The sequence below is a fragment of the Pleurodeles waltl genome, chromosome 7, assembly GCF_031143425.1.
Source record: "Pleurodeles waltl isolate 20211129_DDA chromosome 7, aPleWal1.hap1.20221129, whole genome shotgun sequence".
NCBI classification, from domain to species: Eukaryota; Metazoa; Chordata; class Amphibia; order Caudata; family Salamandridae; genus Pleurodeles; species Pleurodeles waltl.
In genome coordinates this window covers 7,744,588-7,764,109 of record NC_090446.1, presented here as the reverse complement: position 1 = coordinate 7,764,109, position 19,522 = coordinate 7,744,588, and the positions used below count along the sequence as shown (strand labels likewise).

The 19,522-nt window shown below is 44.5% G+C and overlaps 1 protein-coding gene across 1 annotated transcript in view; it reads left to right on the top strand.

Moving 5' to 3' along the window:
- LOC138303510 (zinc finger protein 271-like) overlaps positions 1–19,121 on the top strand; it is a 159,848-nt gene extending 140,727 nt beyond the window's left edge. Inside the window, exons 2-3 of the mRNA XM_069242692.1 lie at positions 4,034–4,810; positions 12,989–19,121. Coding sequence (XP_069098793.1) covers positions 4,183–4,810; positions 12,989–15,462 — 3,102 coding nt within the window. The 5' untranslated portion in view covers positions 4,034–4,182 and the 3' untranslated portion in view covers positions 15,463–19,121. The remainder of the gene's footprint in view (positions 1–4,033; positions 4,811–12,988) is intronic.
- The last annotated feature ends 401 nt before the right edge of the window (positions 19,122–19,522 follow it).

The window sequence follows — 19,522 nt, the reverse complement described above, 5'->3', positions numbered from 1 at the left end:
GACCGCACCTCTGTAACCTGCGCCGGACACTCTTACCACTGACTGCACCTCTGTTACCTGCGCCGGACACTCTCACTACTGACCGCACCTCTGTAACCTGCGCCGGACACTCTTACCACTGACCGCACCTCTGTAGCCTGCCCCGGACACTCTTACCACTGACCGCACCTCTGTAATCTGCGCAGTACACTCTTACTGCTGACCGCACCTCTGTAACCTGCGCAGGACACTCTTACCACTGACCGCACCTCTGTTACCTGCGCCGGACACTCTCACTACTGACCGCACCTCTGTAACCTGCGCCGGACACTCTTACCACTGACCGCACCTCTGAAACCTGCGCAGGACACTCTTACTGCTGACCGCACCTCTGTAACCTGCGCAGGAGACTCTTACTGCTGACCGCACCTCTGTAACCTGCGCAAGACACTCTTACCACTGACCGCACCTCTGTAACCTGCGCAGGACACTCTTACTGCTGACCGCACCTCTGTAACCTGCGCAGGACACTCTTACCACTGACCGCACCTCTGTTTCCTGCGCCGGACACTCTCACTACTGACCGCACCTCTGTGACCTGCGCCGGACACTCTTACCACTGACCGCACCTCTGTAACCTGCGCAGGACACTCTTACCACTGACCGCACCTCTGTAACCTGCGCCGGACACTCTTACTGCTGACCGCACCTCTGTAACCTGCGCAGGACACTCTTACCACTGACCGCACCTCTGTAACCTGCGCAGGACACTCTTACTGCTGACCACACCTCTGTAACCTGCGCAGGACACTCTTACCACTGATCGCACCTCTGTTACCTGCGCCGGACACTTTCACTACTTACCGCACCTCTGTAACCTGCGCCGGACACTCTTACCACTGACCGCACGTCTGTAACCCGCGCAGGACACTCTTACCACTGACCGCACCTCTGTAACCTGCGCCGGACACTCGTACTACCGACCGCACCTCTGTAACCTGCGCCGGACACTCTTACCACCGACCGCACCTCTGTAACCTGCGCAGGACACTCTTACCACTGACCGCACCTCTGTTACCTGCGCCGGACATTCTCACTACTGACCGCACCTCTGTAACCTGCACCGGACACTCTTACCACTGACCGCACCTCTGTAACCTGCGCAGGACACTCTTACCACTGACCGCACCTCTGTAACCTGCGCAGGACACTCTTACCGCTGACCGCACCTCTGTAACCTGCGCCGGACACTCTTACCACTGACCGCACCTCTGTAACCTGCGCAGGACACTCTTACCACTGACCGCACCTCTGTAACCTGCGCAGGACACTCTTACCGCTGACCGCACCTCTGTAACCTGCGCCGGACACTCTTACTGCTGACCGCACCTCTGTAACCTGCGCCGGACACTCTTACCACTGACCGCACCTCTGTAACCTGCGCAGGACACTCTTACCACTGACCGCACCTCTGTAACCTGCGCCGGACACTCTTACTACTGACCGCACCTCTGTAACCTGCGCCGGACACTCTTCCAACTCACAACACCTCTGTAACGTGTATAGAACACTTTTACAACTGACCGCACCTTTTGTAACTTGTGTAGGACACTTTTACAACTGACCACACCTCTGTAACTTGTGTAGGACACCCCCTTGGAGAACGCATGGCCACCAGATGTGGAAGTGCTGTCCCTGAGACCCTAAAGTGAAAATATTGTTAGGCCTCAGGCTGCCAGAGGCCTTAGAGCTGTCTGGCATTTAAAGCAGGAAATTGACACAGCCCTGTGAACACTAGCTATTGCCTCAGAAACAGTGCCTTGGTGCACTGGGAGCTGGTGTCATTGCTTAGGGAAAGGGGAAATGTGTTGATATTAGGTCTTCTGCATACCAGGTGAGCAGGCTCATTTTTAATCAGTTGAAACTGGTTCACAATTTGAGAGGAGACAGTAGGTGTATAGAATTCCCATAATGAAGGTGGGATTAAATAAGAGTATTGATAGCCAAAAGGTGGTGGCTACCATCAGGGAATGCAAGAATGTTCAGAATTGTTTGCAGCTATAAGCAATTGTTCAAAATATGTGTTATGTGAGGGCCAAATGATAGAAAGGCAGAGAGATAGATCAATCACGCCCAGGCCTAGAAAGTGTTCAACAAGGCCCACAACAGGTGGCCAAAACAGTGAATCAGGAGTTGCAGAACCAGCTTGCATTATCAGTAGATTGTTCCTAAATCCTCGATGAATTCCACTGCAGGAAGTTCTGAGACATCTACCAGCATGCCAGATGTAAAGTGTTAAGGATACGGTAATGGCTGAATCTCTTGTGAGCCCAACGATCAACTCGGTATAATCCACATACATGTCAAATTTAGCCTTGGCTGGAGTTAGAAGCTGCCTTAGGGTACTCATGTAGATGTCAAACAACTGGAGAGATAGGATCAAACCTAGGGGAACACCACAGTAGAGAGTTTTAGGCTTATATATGAGGGAAGGGCCACAGTTAGGCAGTTCAGGACAGTGTATGAAATACCAGTTGCACTCAGCCTTTAGATCAAAATGCAGTAGTCAATGGAATCAACTGCAGCTGGAAGTTTCAAAAGTACCAAACCCGTGTCTTCACCCTTATCCACATGCCTGCATAAATCATCACAATGGGCGAGCACCACCAATTCTGTACTTCTGCCTGCACTGAAACCAGCCTGAAAGGCTTTTAAAATCATTATGCGCAATAAATTATGAAGCTCAATAGAGAAATAGGGATATTGGCCTGAAATTCTTTAACTCAAGGGTACAGGATAAATTCCTTCATAAAGGGCTTTGCAGTAGGGTTTTTCCACCTTATAAGAAAAATGCTCGTATTCAAGGGTACATTAAATATGATTGATAGTTTGTCACCTAGTAAAAGGCTAAAGTAACACAATCAAGTCACAGCGCCCCGATGAAGTGGGAAGCGTGAATTATTGGTAGGGGTGCACCTGGTCTGTGCACTCTATGGGTCCCTTTCAGAGTACAGTTGGGTCCCAGCTTAAAAGAAGACCCCCAATGTGGAGCATCCCCCGACGATGAAGCGTGCCATCTGGTTGGGCGAGGGCATGTGGATCCTCAAAACGATTTCTCACAGGGCCTAACAAGGTCTATACAGATAGTGGGTTATCTTTAACCTTTCACATGAAAACTCCACAGAATGTCACACTTTTGTTTACATAAGTTACTTGGGATGTGGTGTGATGGACCCTCTTTCCCTTGACATATATGGACTGTTGAGATTCATAGCCGTTCGTGAGATTGGGGATTTATATATATATATATCAGTTCCCATAATGTTTAACTTGGTTCAGATTATTTGTCCCTGAGAATCACCTTTATTTGTGACAGACGCAGCTTTCATAGGTGACAGATATGTGTTAAAAATGTTCCTGAGAATGTTATCCTCTTGGATGAGGGCTGTGATGAGTTCTGATGGTGTTTTCCTTTGCGATACTTCAAACCTGAGTCGCTTTAGCGCCAAGCAAGTTGTCAAAATATGGAATACTCTATGAAATCCAGGTTTTGTCATTTGTTAAATCCTATTAGAAGTGACATTGTAGCTGTTGTGGTGTTGTATTGTACGAGTTATTAAAGCAGCAGAACACGCAAGGGGAATTTTGATGAAAACAAGAGGTAGATGTCAGAAAGTTGACAGGCACAGATATTGTTACCCTTGTGTGCCTTCTATCTGCCAAGCCCAATAAATGTGCCCACAAGGAAAGCAAACACGCAGCAGCCGTCTGGAAATCACTTTAAACCTCAGTTCTGGTTTCAAGACTCTCTGCATCTCCTGAGAGTTAGTTGAAAGTGTATGTGTGTAATGTTGCAAATGCTGCTATAGAAGGAAAGTCACTAATGCACAATTCACATTGTTTCCTTATGTGGACTTCATTTTGGCTAAATTTACAGTTGTAATATTTACCCAAATGACATGCCATAGCATAAACATTCAATAACATACTGTGAGGATAAGATACATGGGCTTCTGTCCTAAAACATCATATTTATTTCTCTCTTTTTGACCAGAATTCGTACCATTGGAAATTAACGATATGCTTCACCAGACTGCAAACAGCAAGATCATCTGAAAGAATTAGATGGGTCTTTTAAGTCTTCATTTGCCAGCTGAAGACTAAAGGAAACGTTTCCCACCGGCGAGAGATTGCCTTAACTCCATGGAGCAGGTGAAGAGTGACAAAGGGGAGAAACCTTCCACCAGAGATTGTGGGAACTCTTTCCACTGTATGAAGTTTGACAAAGAAGAAAGTGCCCTCTCCAGGGATCGTCAGGCTTCTGCGTGCCAAATAAAGGTTGAGGAAGCGGAGGAGCCTTGTATCGGCGTTCATCAGCACTCAGTGGATTGGGTGGAGAGTGGAGGAGGAGACGGACCACCCACTAGTGATCACCACAACTCAGTTGTTCTGGTGAAAGTTGAAGATGGGGAGGAACCTTCTTTTGTGAATCGCTGGATGTCCATGGACTGGGTGGAGCATGAAAGAGCGAAACCACCTTCTAAGCATTCTCCAGGCTCCATTACTTTGGTAAAGATTGAAGTAGGGGATGAGCCATTTTCCCAGGGTTCCCAGAACTTCATTAACCACATAAAAGTAGAAGCAGTGGAAGAGTCATGTTCAAAAATTTGCCCAGGCTCTTGGAGCAAGGAGAACTTTGAAGAACAAAAGATACCTGACCATGAAAGTCAGATATTAAAGAAATGGGTAGCAGTTGAAGGCGATGAAGAACAATTTCCCAGGAATCCCCAAGAGACCAAGGAAGGAGAAAGGACTGAATGCACAGCTACAGGTACGGGACAAATACATTGCACCATAACAAATGCTGAACGTGTAGTGACATAGAAGCAGTCCTTATCTTGAACTTATCTCAGCTTTTTAATAGTGATCAAGACAAAGTAACCCAAGGGGTGAAGGTAGTTGCATTTTGTTCCATTCCTTATCTTCTTGTAATCTACAAACGGGGCCCAGGTGTAGTGCTCGTACCATGATAATTTCTTGACTACTGACTGTTTTCTGTGTATGGCACAGAATTATACCTTTTCTTTAGTTAACTCAGGGAGCAGAAAGTCTGTTCTGCATGGTGGACAGAGAAGGGGTGCATTTCCCTAGTATTGAATTTTAGCAGTTTTTTCCACCCATCCCTTCTCTTGGACGACCCACGCCAAAGGGTTCATGGAGTTTCTGGATTGTCTTAAGACCTGACCTGATGACCAATTGGGTTGTGTATTCTAAGTAATTACTCTACACTTAGATCCCTATGTGCTCCCTATAAATCTTCGTGCGGCGTGTCCCAAAGTGGCCATAGCTGAACCGTACCTGTACTCAACCAAATCCTGCACTGAGCGCTCGCTGCCCGTACCTGTACTCAGCCATATCCTGCACTGTGCTCTCGCTGCCCGTACCTGTACTCAGCCATATCCTGCGCTGAGCTCTCGCTGCCCGTACCTGTACTCAGCCATATCCTGCGCTGAGCGCTCGCTGCCCATACCTGTACTCAGCCATATCCTTCACTGAGCTCTCGCTGCCCGTACCTGTACTCAGCCATATCCTGCACTGAGCGCTCGCTGCCCATACCTGTACTCAGCCATATCCTTCACTGAGCTCTCGCTGCCCGTACCTTTACTCAGCCATATCCTGCACTGAGCTCTTGCTGCTTGTACCTATACTCAGCCATATCTTGCACTGAGCTCTCGCTGCCTGTACCTCTACTCAGCCATATCCTGCACTGAGCTCTCGCTGCCCGTACCTATACTCAGCCATATCTTGCACTGAGCTCTCGCTGCCCGTACCTGTACTCAGCCATATCCTTCACTGAGCTCTCGCTGCCCGTACCTGTACTCAGCCATATCCTGCACTTAGCTCTCGCTGCCATAAATCTACTCCGAGTTGAAAGGATGTGAAGAAATATAATTCCCAGTACCATTGATGAATGGCTTTAAAACTGGTATTAGAGCTGGAATCCCACCTTTGAGCCGAGACTCAAGGCCTGAATAAAATTTTGGCGGACGGGCTCTCCGTCTCCGTTGTGACAGACTTCCCCCTCCACGAAATCTAAATCAGGCCCAAAGTATTTGATTGGATAAAAGTAGTCAGACACGTCTGCGATTATCTGTAAAAGAATGAACGTAGAGTGCAGTAAACTATAATATACAAACACAATAGGTGGGGTGACAGCCCTCCTTAGCAGGTAAGGTTTGCAAGGGAACTGGATATGTAGGGAATTCAGAGGGCGGCCTAAGAGAGTAATAGGCTTACTAGGAGAAATGAATAAACAGGCATTGGCAAAGCCAGTGGGTTCTCTCTTATGTGACCGCTCTTGGCTTTGCCAGGGTCTTTTAGCCGTGTTGTACAGCAGCGTGGCTAAACATTAGTGGTATGGCACAGAGTAGAGTGAAGTGGCATAGAGTGAAATGGAGACACATAGAGTAGTGTGGCTTGGCGTGGCGTGCAAGGGAGTAGTGTAGACTGGAGTGCAGAGAGTACTGTAAAGTGGCATTGTGCAGAGTGGTGTACAATAGAGTAGAGTCAAGTAGGGTGGCATAGAGTAGTACAATTGTGGGTGTAAGTAACTAAGGGCCTGATTGCGACTTTGGCGGATGGGATACTCCATCACAGACGTGGCGGATATCCTGCCCACCGTTTCACAACTTCCATAGGATATAATGGAGCTTGCAAGACGGCAGGCGGGATATCCGTCACGTTTATGATGGAGTATCCCGTCCGCCAAGGTCGTAATCAGGCCCTAAAACATCAATAGAGACAGTAGATTGGGTGAAAGCAAAATTCATGTGGAGCCTATGTCTGTGTTAGAAGTAGAAAAGCATATTGCACGTCCAGAATAATACTGAAATGCTTATTGTTAAAAAAGTGTGTTCCAAAAGAGGAGGAAGAACACAGACAAAGGAGAACACATGTACTTGATAGATGCTCCAGGGAGGAGTTAACACGAGAAAGGACATGAAGCCTACAGTGCGAAGCATTCGAAAGGTTGCAATTGAGAGTGACAACAATAATAGGCTGTGGGAAGGTTGTGAGCCCACTGAATTCTAAGGAATACTTCTCGCAGTCCAGCACAGCGCTGTGTGTTTTAGCAAAGCATAAGTAATCAGAAAATGGAGCAATGAACGAAAAGCTGCTTCTTCCCTAAAAGGAGAAATATTAATTTCACAAAAGGTCAGGCAAAAACTGATTTGGTGATTTTTAATAAATATATTTATCGTCATATATGATTTTTAAAACCTTATTTCATCATACTTGAAACTGTCAGTTTTTATTCAACAATGTATACTGTGTCAATATTTAATTTGGAATATAGTGGTGTAATCTACTGTGAAAGACACAGAATGGCATTATGACCATCCTGTCAAACCTCCCACCAATCTCCCAGCTTTCTTCTTGGACTAAAATGCTGGCAAGAATTGTAAATGGTCAACTTATCTCATCCCTGGAAAGCTCCAGTTCATTACACCCTGACAATCTGGTTTCAGGTGTAAACACTCTACCTGAAACCATCAAACTTACCCTGGGTGACATTGGTATGAATTCAGGGTTGATATTGCCTGATCCCTCCGCAGTGTTTGATATCCCACACCATACTCCTGCAGCAAATCTAAGATAGTGGCATCTCCCATGAGGCTCTTTCCTGGATCAATTGTTTCCTGAGCGACAGAAGACAAACGGTAGCCTTAGAGCAATTCTCGTCAACAGAAAGACCATTGGCATTGGGAGTCCCGCAAGGTTCATCCTTCAGCCCCGCATTTTTCATTATCTGTAGCACTCCCCTCATCTTGATGATTTCATCATTTGGAAACACTACCACACCCTGTGCTGACAATACCCATTGATTCTATCTCTAGACAAAGGCTTGTTCAGTTCTGAATTTAATTTCCAAAACTTCGTCACCAATGTCATCCTGTGGATACAAAACAATCACCTGAAATGCAACATGGACAAAACTGAAACCCTGCTATTCCAGAAGTCGAACTTGTTCTCCTCCACCGCTGGTGGCCCAACTCTCTGCTCCCAACCCCTGCCACTGTGGAAGTGGCAAAAAATCTAGGGGTCAAATTTGACACCACCCACTCCTTCCGCCCAAAATCTCTGGCAGTAGCAGGCATGTGCTTTAATCTAATAAAAGCACTGAGAAACTTCTTTGACTTTCTTCCACTAGCCTCCAGGTAAACGATCGCCTTCGCTCTAATAACTTAAGGGCTTGACTACTGCAGTAGTCTTTGCGCAGGATGCTCTAAGCAAATACTCCACTAACTCCAGATGCCTCTGCTAGACTGGCACTAAAACCACCTAAATGGAGCTCAGCCTCTGCAGCTCTGGAAAAATTGCATTGTCTGCCAATCCACAAGAGGGTACTAAATGATTTACAGAGTCTTTCATTCCATCGGACCCCAATACCCACTGCTCGCTTCTGTCATTACAAGACCCAGAGGTTACTGAGATTATCTAACACTAATCACTTGGAGCCCCCACCCTTCAGACTTCAAACACGGGTGGAAAGTCCTTCATGGTGTGGGATACCAAAGTCTGGAACCAACTTTCAGGCCATCTTCGCTTTATGTTACGCTGAAGCCAAACTGAGCTTTTTCTCACCTGTACTCTCCGTGACCTTCCTTAACCAAGTTATTCTATCAGCCGTTATCTTCTTGCCCAGTGCCTTCACCTGTGGGTTCATGTGGGTCCTAAGCCTAGTGGCAGGATGCCTAATTGTGAGTGACAGTGCACTTTACAAGTTACTGTTCATTCATTCTCTTTATATTCTATCCATGTTCTAAGGGTGTTCCTAACACTTTATTTCTAACTTGCCAATGTTTTCAGGAGGACATACTGTGCCTTTTATCCAGCTTTATTTTTTTCCTTTAGCAGAGAATAGAAACATTGTTGATTATTTGTAAATATATGTTTAAAATTCTGTGTACACCTCAGAAGCTTTTTGCAGCACATCACTCAAAAAAGTACAGTTAGCCAATCAAAACCCACCTCGAATAAGCAGGAATGTCGATTCACCTAAGTTCATAGGGTAGCTGAGATGACCTCTCTCCCCTCTTCCTTCCTCTACGTTATAGTGTTCCCAGCACAGGTCTTTTCAGGAGAACCCCGCAGGCACTTTTAGTCCTTTATTTCTCCACTTCACGCTCTTATCTCAGTTAGTCCTTACGATCAGTTGATAAACACATTTTCTTTATCAGTGAGGTAATACTTCTCAGGGCCTTCCATTTAAGTATCGCCTGCTTTCACAATTTATGACTTGCATGGTCCTTTGTAGAAAGCAGCGTCTTTAAAGAGAAGAAACCACTTTCACCATGATTGTGAGAGATTGCCTATTTTGTTTGTTCTGGCAGCATGCAAAAAGTGTTTATTGAGGCAAATGATACAAAGACTGCAGTACTCCTTCTAGGTGTCTGTCTCTGTGTTTTGATGTCTCCTGCACTTCTATGTTTGCTAGAGGTGTTCAACATCAGACTGGTTATTGATATTTGCTGTGGCTTGTTTTGGGCACACAACGCCGTCCATCAAACTGTTGGGCTGTCAGTAAAGATGTATATGTGTTTCGCCACGCTCATGAATGTACTTTAAGATGGCTGTGGGTTGGGCAGTTTGTGCTTCGTCTGCAGTTACTGGGAGGAGTATCTTGCAAGAGTCACATGGAGACTCCACCGACAGACCGTGCTGCAATCCACATTTCTCACCCACCATGCCATGAAGACAATTCCTTTTGTGTGTCCGGAGTAGGGTGTTGCAGTTTTCCCATCAACTTAGTTTTGGGGAGTTGATTACTACATCAGGGAACGGGAGGCATGAGCCATTTTTAGATTTCTCCTAGCTGGCATTTGAGGCACAAGGTATACTTAGCATGAGTAAAAAGGACTTATCCTGAAGTCCATAAATCTGCTACTAGGGCTACTGCAAAGCGACACATGGCTGTAGCATGTGTTTCTGTTCTTGGTCCTGTGGAAAGTAAGTTAGTCCCTGGGAAGCTTCTTCATTAAAATCCTGACACTTCCTTATTATTTTTACAGTTTGTCCTGTGTGTTAGATATTTGTGAAATAAATCATGCAGTTTATAATGGTTGAAAATATTGCATTCAATGTACATTGTTGAATTACATTCAGATATGTTTTCGCTTTTCATGTTTCTAAAATGTTTTTCCTTCCTTTACAACCAAGCATTTACAAACCAGCATTGACAAAGCCAGAGATTTGATACTGTTGTTATAAACATGAGCCGTTATGGTTTTACCAATGCTTCTTTATGTTAAATACTAGGGGGCATATTTATGAGATTGTCACACAGTTAAGCGCTCTGCTGCCTAACAGGGAAAGGGCAGGAATCCGCCATATTAAGTCAGTACGGCGCATCCCTGTCTTTTCCTCAGCGCCGGTGCCCTTTTGACAGCCTAGCTCCAACACAGGTACCATTGCACCATGGTGCCTCAGTTGCGTGCAGGATGGTTTTTGTGCAGGAAGGGCCACCTTCAAGCACAAAAACCATCCCCTGAGGGTTTTTCCTCTTTCTATGTCTACTGCAGAATGCAACACACATAGAAAGAGGAAACAACAAGTAGACATAATCATATTTCTCCTAGTTCCGCCTCAGCTAGGGAGATTTAGGTTTTTGGCACATTCCCTTGCAACCACTTCTGATAAATCTCAGAATGCGTCAAAATCCATGGATGAACCCACGCACCACCCATGGAAACACCTCTCTGGTGCAGAGTAATGCAACACAGTGATTTGCACTGTGTTGCATTATTCGAGGTTTATGAACCCAATGAGGGGCACGCAAGGTGGCCTTGCACAGCTTCATAAATCACATTTTTCAGTTGCATCACTCTTGCACGCGATGCAAAGAGCCTCGTTAATGTGCCCCTACTATCTTGCCACAGTGGTGGCTGTAGTAATAAATGATTACATGCCCATCACAGGTTTGAATGTTATGATCAGATTTGAAGCTGATGAGAAAGTAAAGAAATCCAGAAGAACGTGTGTAGATCTAGATGGAGGGACCAGTAAGAAAGGACCTCGGTTTTGGAGACAGTCAGAGATGCATCATTAAAGATGAGGAAAAGGGTAGAAGTGGAAAGAAAGATTTGTGTGTGATTGGACTAGTGAAGACAGGAGAAGCCAGGATGATGGTGCAAGCTTGGGGATGTAGAAAGAGCACGCCACTGTCCCTCGGGGGTACAGAGAGATCATTTGGGATGTTTTGGAGTCCTGTGCCACTGAAAAGGATTGGTCTGATGTGTACGAAGGGAACCATTGTAGAGTACAGCCTTTGATGCCAATGGTATGGTGGGAGGAAAGTAAAGGATGATCTACTACGTTAGATGCAGGTAGTAGGTCAAGGAGAATTGGGAAAGAGGATAGATGCTTGTGGTGAGTCCAATGAATTAAAATTGGCAACATTGGAGAGAGTGGCTTCAATAGAATGAAGAGCCTGACTGAAGTGGGCTGTTGGGATTGCTAGAAGATGGATATACGTAAGGCAGCAAAACGTTCCGCTATCTTGGAGAAGAAAAGGAGTTGGGATGTAGAGCGAGTGATCTTGTTCCTCCTTGTGCCCTACCTCTCCATCTTGGAAATAAAGTCATAACCTTTTGAAAACATTACTACTCACTGGACATTTACCTTTAACCTGTGCAGTTACTGCTTCATGTTGTAATTGAAGTCCAAACCTACCACCACTTCCTGGATAGAACTTTGATTGTTTGTCCAAGATACGAATCATAAACTGGGCATGTAAGGGAATATTGACTGTCAAGTTAACTTGCATTAGTGTCTAGTGCCCTAGAAAGTGAGTGAAAATGGAGCTTCTGAGCACTAGCACTGCCCATTGTTTATCTTCTGGCTCATGGAGCCAGATAAAAGGCCTTACATGCTAAGTACTGCTTGGTATCATTTTTAGGTCTCTCATGAGACTGCAAATGTGCTGTCTGTTGCAAGACTTGTTTTTTTAAGCTTAGAGCCGTCTATTTCTTACATTTAGTTGGTTTCATTGTCTCTCTCATTTGCATGCTTCTTACTCGCCCGGTTCTATCAGCTATCTTTCCTATTCTTGTGTATGTCCCTCCCTTGGAGGATAGACATATTACTTGTGCCCTTCCCTGCTTATTTTCAGGTGCCACTTTGTTTTTCATTTTAAGCACTCTAGTAGAGTGATTGTGTTTTGTGACAGTCTCCATCCTGTACTTATTCTTCGTGTTTCTCTTTTTTATACTCACTCAGTTGCAGTTTTTGCTTCCTCCCCTCATCTTCCCTATCTGTTCTTGCTTCCTTACCACTCCTGTTTGCTCACGTTTCCTCACCCATTGTCCAGCTTGCTGCCCTACCCCTAACTCCCACCCTCCAATGTCTGTTGTCCACTTGCTGCTCCAGCCCCTCCCATCAGTCCTTCATTGTCAGCTTGCTTCTCTAGCCCCTCCCCTTCTCTTCTATTGTCCGCATGCTTCCCCAGCCTCTCCGCCTGCCCTCCATTGTCAACTTGCTTCTCTAGCCCCTCCCCTTCTCTTCTATTGTTCGCATGCTTCCCCAGCCTCTCTACCTGCCCTCCATTGTCAACTTGCTCTCCCAGCCCCTCCCGCACACCCTGTAACCTTTAAAAATTTTTAAAAAAGGACTGTGCAATAGCTAAAAAAGAATTGGCTCACCATCAGTAATTTTACATTGTCCTTAACAATGCTGTGTTTCAGTGAATTCCAGTTCTAGAAAACTGCATCAAGTAGCAGCATGTGAGTTAGTTATTAGATTAAAATCATTGTGCAAACTACTGAACTTACAGTATCTCGTTCAGAAGGTTTCATTTGTACTTCAGCTATGTTTTATGTTTTTAACATCTGTAAACTGTATGCAAGATTAGGGTCAAGATCCCAGGCTTCTTTAAATGTACTAGATGCCATGGGGGGGCAGAATAATGTTCCAGTTTATTACTCTTATGATGTTATGCTTCTTTCAACAGGGAATGGGCCCGTTGCAGATACAACTAATCTCCGGATAAACTCCAGAACATTGGCTATCCTACCGAAGAAAGCGAATGGTATAGAAGATGGTCATGGTCAGACCACTGAACTCAAGGAGAAGTCAACAGAGTCTCAGATGAACCAAACACCATGTCCATGTCCTGATTGTGGGGATAATGTTTCAGGCCCATCTCACTCCTTCAAAAAACAAGTTTGTTACATTGAGGGGGGGCCCCATAAGTGGACATACAACAGAACCAGCACTGCCCAATGTCCTGGACTCATGAAACCGGAGCGTATCCAAACAGAGGAAAAAGGCTTTACCTGTGGGGACTGCGGGAAGAACTTCATTGACAAGTCAAGTCTAAAGATTCATACCAGATTGCACTTGGGTGATAAACTCTCCATGTGTGAGAAAATATCAGTTCAGAGCTCATCTCTGCACAAATATCAGGGAAGCCATGCTAAGGAGATACCCTACCAGCGTGCAGATTATGAAAAAACCTTCACTTGCAGTGAAAGTCTGTACAGGCATCGGATGATCAATTTTAAGGGGGAGTCCTACAGGGACATGGAATGTTCTAGGCCAACTCAGCCAGAATCTGCCTTCATAGACATTGAGAAAAAGAAGTTCCACTGTACAGAGTGTGAGAAAAGCTTCACTTTGCGCTCCTCTCTGCAGAAACATCAAAGGGTCCATACTGGAGAGAAGCCGTACCAGTGTACAGAGTGCACGAAAAGCTTCACAGTCAGCTCAAACCTGTACAGGCATCAGATGATCCATTCTGGGAAGAAGCCCCACGAGTGCACGGAATGTGGGAAGCGCTTTAGTCAAAAGACTGTTTTGATGAATCATCAGAGATGCCATCGGGGAGAAAAACCTCACCAGTGTACAGAGTGTGATAAAAGTTTCACTGTACTGTCCACTCTACATAGACATCAGCGAATCCATGGCACAGATAGACTGCACCAGCGTCTGGAGAGTGGTAAAAGTGGCACTGGCAGCGAGAACGTGGACAAGCATGCAAAGCCCCATATCAAAGAGGAACCCCACAAGGCCACAAAATGTGCTAGGCCACCAGAGGTAATCCAAGATCATCAGACATCTCACTCAGGGAGGAAACTTTATTACTGCACAGTGTGTCAAGAAGCGTTCACCTCACAGTCTGCGATGAGGACACACCAGAGGAGCCACGCCTCAGAGATGCCACACCAGGACCTTGGAAGGGGAGAAGGCATTGATGGCAACGAGAACACAGACGGGTGTGTGACGGATGATATTATGGCGGATACCCAGAAGGGGATGGCGTGTGGGATGCCATCAGAGATAATGCAAGATAACCAGCAAGATCACTCAGCAGAGGAACTGCACCAGAGTACAGAGTGTGGAGAAAGCTTTGTCTCGCAGTCTGCTCTTCAAAGACATCAGAGGAGCAGCACCACAGAGGTTCAGCACCAGAGTCTGCAGAGTGGGAAAAGGTTTACTGGCAGCAGGATCATGGATATCCATGCGATGATCACTATTAGCGAAGAGCCCTACAAGGAGATAGAATATGGTAAGCCTTTCAGACAGGAATCTGACTTTGGGGACCAGCAGACATCTCCCTCAGGGGTGGAACTGTATCAGTGTGCAGAATGTGAGAAAATATTCACCCTGCATTCCTCTCTGCTGAAACATAAGAGGGTCCATAATAGACAACCTAGAGAGAAGTCGCACCAGTGTGCAGATTGTGAGAAAAGCTTCACCCTGCGTTCCTCTTTGCAAAAACACCAGAGAATTCATGCAGGAGAGAAGCCGTACCAATGTACAGAGTGTGATAAAAGCTTCACTCTGCCTGCCTCGCTGTACAAACATCAAAGGCTTCACACTGGAGAGAATCCATACCAGTGTAGAGAGTGTGAGAAAAATTTCACCTTGCGTTCCTCTCTACAGAAACATCAGAGGGTACACACAGGAGAAAAGCCGTACCGATGTACAGAGTGCACAAAAAGCTTCACTGTCAGCTCAAACCTGTACAGGCACCAGATGATCCACTCTGGGAAGAAGCCCCACGAATGCGCAGAATGTGGGAAGCGCTTTAGTCAAAAAACTGTTCTGATTAGTCATCAGAGATCCCATGCAGGGGTGAAAATGTACCAGTGTGCAGAGTGTGAGAAAAGCTTCACTGTGAGCTCTAGCCTATACATGCACCAAAGAATCCATAACGGGGAGAAGCCCTACAAGTGCATGGAATGTGGTAAGTACTTCAAGGAGGAATCTGTCCTGCTGCATCACCAGGAGTCCCACAGGAGGGAGAAACCATACCAGTGCACAGGGTGTGAGAAGAGCTTCCCTGTGCTCTCCCATCTGTACAAGCACCAAAGGATCCATACCGGAGAAAAGCCATACCAGTGTACAGAGTGTGAGAAAAACTTTGCTGTGAGCTCAAACCTGTACAGGCATCAAAGGATCCATGCTAGGGAAAAACTCTAACAGTGCGTGGAATAGAAGAGCTGCCATACTCGATAGAGTATCAGAAATTCCACGTGGATATTTACTTGGTGCAGGAAAAGCTTCACTCAGGGCTTAAATTGGCAAATGCATCCTGTTGTTGTATAGAAAACACGCAAGGAGTTTGTAAGCACTTTATGTTATGATCACGTCAGAGGCAATTAGTTGGCTCTACATAGGGAAGGAATGGCAGTATAGAGAGTTGAAATGCTTGACTCTAAGCTAGCATCTGTGACTTACAGAGGACTCCTACTTGTGAGCAGCTTTACAGTGCAGATCTGTGCAAACATCAGAGGAAATCAGACCTGAATTGAGAAGCCAGGCATGTGTGAGAAAATACTCCCTCTAAGCTCACTTGAGCAGCAAACAAAACACATAAAAACAAAAAAACTGGATGAAAAGAAAAGCAACTGGAGAGAACATAAAAAATGGACCAATATGTGGTAACACTTGAGAGATCAGCAACCCATTATCAGTCACAAATAGTGTCACCACAGAACAGCAGCCTGCTCATAAAAAATGTTTGCTGTACGCTTACCAATAACATTAAACCAGATAAATTCAAATTTGGTAATGGATTCCATGAAGCTGGATTATGGTTGGCAACTGTTTTTGTAAAACACTAATATGCAAGCAATCAAAGAAGCTGATGTCATCCACTGGAAACCATATAAGCATTATACGATTGTCTCCTCCACAGACATCCTTCGAGACATCCCAGTCCTAACAGATAGATTGTTGCAAGACATGTAGACATGGGAGTAGTAAGCAACTCTCTCCGAAATATGGTTATGAGGGTAGAGGTTTAAATTCCCAGCATTTACTATATCCTATATACAGAAAATAACAAGGCGATGAAGGGTTTATAGCTGTCTAAATCCCCAGAATTTACTCTATCCTATGTACAGAAAATAACAAGGCGATGAAGGGTCTATAGTCGACTAAATCCCCAGAATTTACTCTAACCTATATACAGAAAAGAACAAGGCGATGAAGGGTCTGTAGCCATCTAAATCCCCAGCATTTACTCTATCCTATGTACAGAAAATACCAATGCGATGAAGGGTCTATAGCTGTCTAAATCATCAGCATTTACTTTATCCTATGTACAGAAAATAACAAGGGTCTGTAAATTCAGTCTGAGATTAATACAACACAGAACTGGCAACACAAATAGCCACAGTTGTTGTAGTTATATCAGAATTAATTATGAAAAGCTGACTGGACAAATGTTCTGTGACCCAGAAATAAAGTTAGTTTCGTCCTGGCATCTACACAAAGCAGTACCCAATTGGAGGCTCTGGTCATCCCGATATGGAGATAGAAAGATTACGAAGATGTGAATATTTGATCCATATGGGCCGTACCACATGCTGCATGTATTGGCTCACAGAACAGATTCACTGTCCTTGAGCGCAATAACCCCTGGGGATGGGCGGTGTTACAATAAAAAGATCTGCAGTTAAGCTACAGTTTGTGCAGGACATTAGCCAGGCATTGTTTGAGTTAGACATTAGGCGTATTCCAGTTACAGAAAGGATGCAAAAGTAGAATTCAGTTCAGGGACCTAAGTTTGAAATAAAGATGATGGTGCGTGAGCAGCTTCACTTATAAAAGCAGCTACTCCAGTCGCGATTATCACTTCATGTGGCTGTCCGAGCAGAGATCACATATGAAGAAGCTACAACTCATACAAACAAGACCAGTGACTAGCCCGTCAGCCTTGTGACATAGTAGGGAAAGAACAGACATCAGAGATGAGGCTATTTCCATCATTGAACTGGGACATTTTATTTTTTAAAGTTCAACAGTGTTGCCAAAGTGTCCCAAAAGTAAATGGAAGGGGCAGAACTTCCATGCTAAAATTACAGTATGAAACCCTCCCTTACACATCCATTGATTCCTCAGCCATTTTATAGATAGCTGGCTGAGAGTACACACCCATAAACAACCAGTAAGCTGTGACTCCTTCTTTGCCCACCCACAACTGGTGGGGCCCGTGTAACTTTGGGTACATCAAATGATATGCAGAAAGGGTGTGGTGACTATGATTTCAATACAAAAAGGGTGAGCAAGGCTTAACTATATAGAAACCTGGAAAACTCCCCTTTCATCCTCCATGTTAATTCTTACCTTGTATTTATTGGGGACCGTATCTAGAAGTTTTACCCAAATCTTTCTATATGATACTGGTTTATATCTTTTGTATTTGCCTTCTGTGGTCCTGTTAGGAAGAGCTTTTCCTTCTCTATTCATACAGAACAATAACAGCAACCAGACTATCTATGTATTTCAGAAATACATGTAGATGTTTATTATTGTTATTTGATTTTCTCAATTTCTAAAATTAGATAGAATTCATAATGACAAAATACACAGTCTACACACATTTCAAATACATTTTCCTTAAGGATTCTCAGATATTTCTATGCAGCCTCTAACCGGACGACCTTTATGTTTACTAAAAAAAATTATATGAGTGTGCTCGGTCACACACTCACGTTGGCCATAGACAATAAACCCACTTTTTGTATTAATCCACACGGGCACCATGAGTTTTCAAAAAAATAACATGAGTTTTTCTTTATGATAAGTATCTTTGCCATTTGAGCACTCCAGTTGTTTTTCAATAACCTTTACCAAAACAAGATATCTATAGTACGCGATCAAATCATAATATCAAGACCCACAAGGGAAAATAACACAGAATTATTATTTTTTACATCATATTTATAATTCTTAGGACACTATTGCTTCTTAAATGCATGCATGTTAGCTGCAAGACATCTTATAATAAAAAAACAATGTACAATACTTTATTCCTATGCATCAGGTTGTTCTGAATTAGTGACTACCCATCACCTTGTTTAAAGTCGTATTTATATTATGATGTGCTCTGTGAAGGATCTCTCTTTTGAAAAGATTGAGTACTTACTAGGCAAACGCTCTCATGTTTACACACCAGATAGTTGTTTCTGTGGTGCACAATCTGGATATCAAACACACAAAAGGTGATGAGAGGAATGCTTATAATAAGTCTTACCACTAGCAATCACTCAGGGTAGAATTTCAGTTCACTGTTTTTTTTCTTTCCCACTGTGGCACCTTAGTTTAGATCCAGCCATATGCAAATCAGTCTTGACCGTGCTCCAGTAGGAACAGTGCAGCCCAAACTGCCAGGCCAGGTCCTTCCTGAACCAAAACACAACCAACCCAAGACCGATTTCACCCTGCTTGAGGCTCATCGGTCAGGTGTAGCCTGGTCCTAGTGGCACAGTAAGCATGGGACCACGTCTGAGCATACCCATCCCACTTACGGCATGCACTGAAGTATATAAAAAAAAGTGATGCTTTCTCCATCCTAAAGCACCAATTAAGAAGGCACAAAATGGTGTAAAGTTTCTGCACTTCACTGTCCTCAGCCCAACTCAAGGAGGAATCAGGGAAAGACAAAGGCAGCGCTCAGAAAAAGGCTTCCTCACTTTTCACAAGAGTGTGCAGTCCTACTTTTCACCCACTAGGGGGCAGTGCTCGGGGAAATAAATCAGCAGATCCTTCTAACGCACTCTTAGATTGGGGAAATAAATCTTCTTACTTCTCCTTCAACTCTCCGTATTGCAATTAAAGAGACATAAAATTTGGTTTCAGACTCTTTTCCTTTTATAGTTGGTTAACTACCAAAACATTTGTTTACTTTTTAACTGCAAGGGTGTAATTTCTAGTTATATTAAATACTTTGTTCTAGGAAAAACATCAACTGAATACTGAAATAATTAATATTGTTTGATTTTAAGAATTGAGAAAGTTTGTGTTTGAGGGAGGGGTTGTATTTTACACAATGTTTGCTGGGCAGTTAAGTTCGCACCCTTTGTCCAACCCTTGAGAAGCTTCAGGGCCCTAAAGCCCTGTATGTCCTGAGGTATGCAGAACTGCAGTGCAGTTTTATTGTGAGAGAACCTCTAGGTTTGTGTCCTGGTCATCCATAAGATTCAGGGTGGTGGCAGCCATCTGGATCAGTGATGGTGCCCAAGTCTCTGATTGG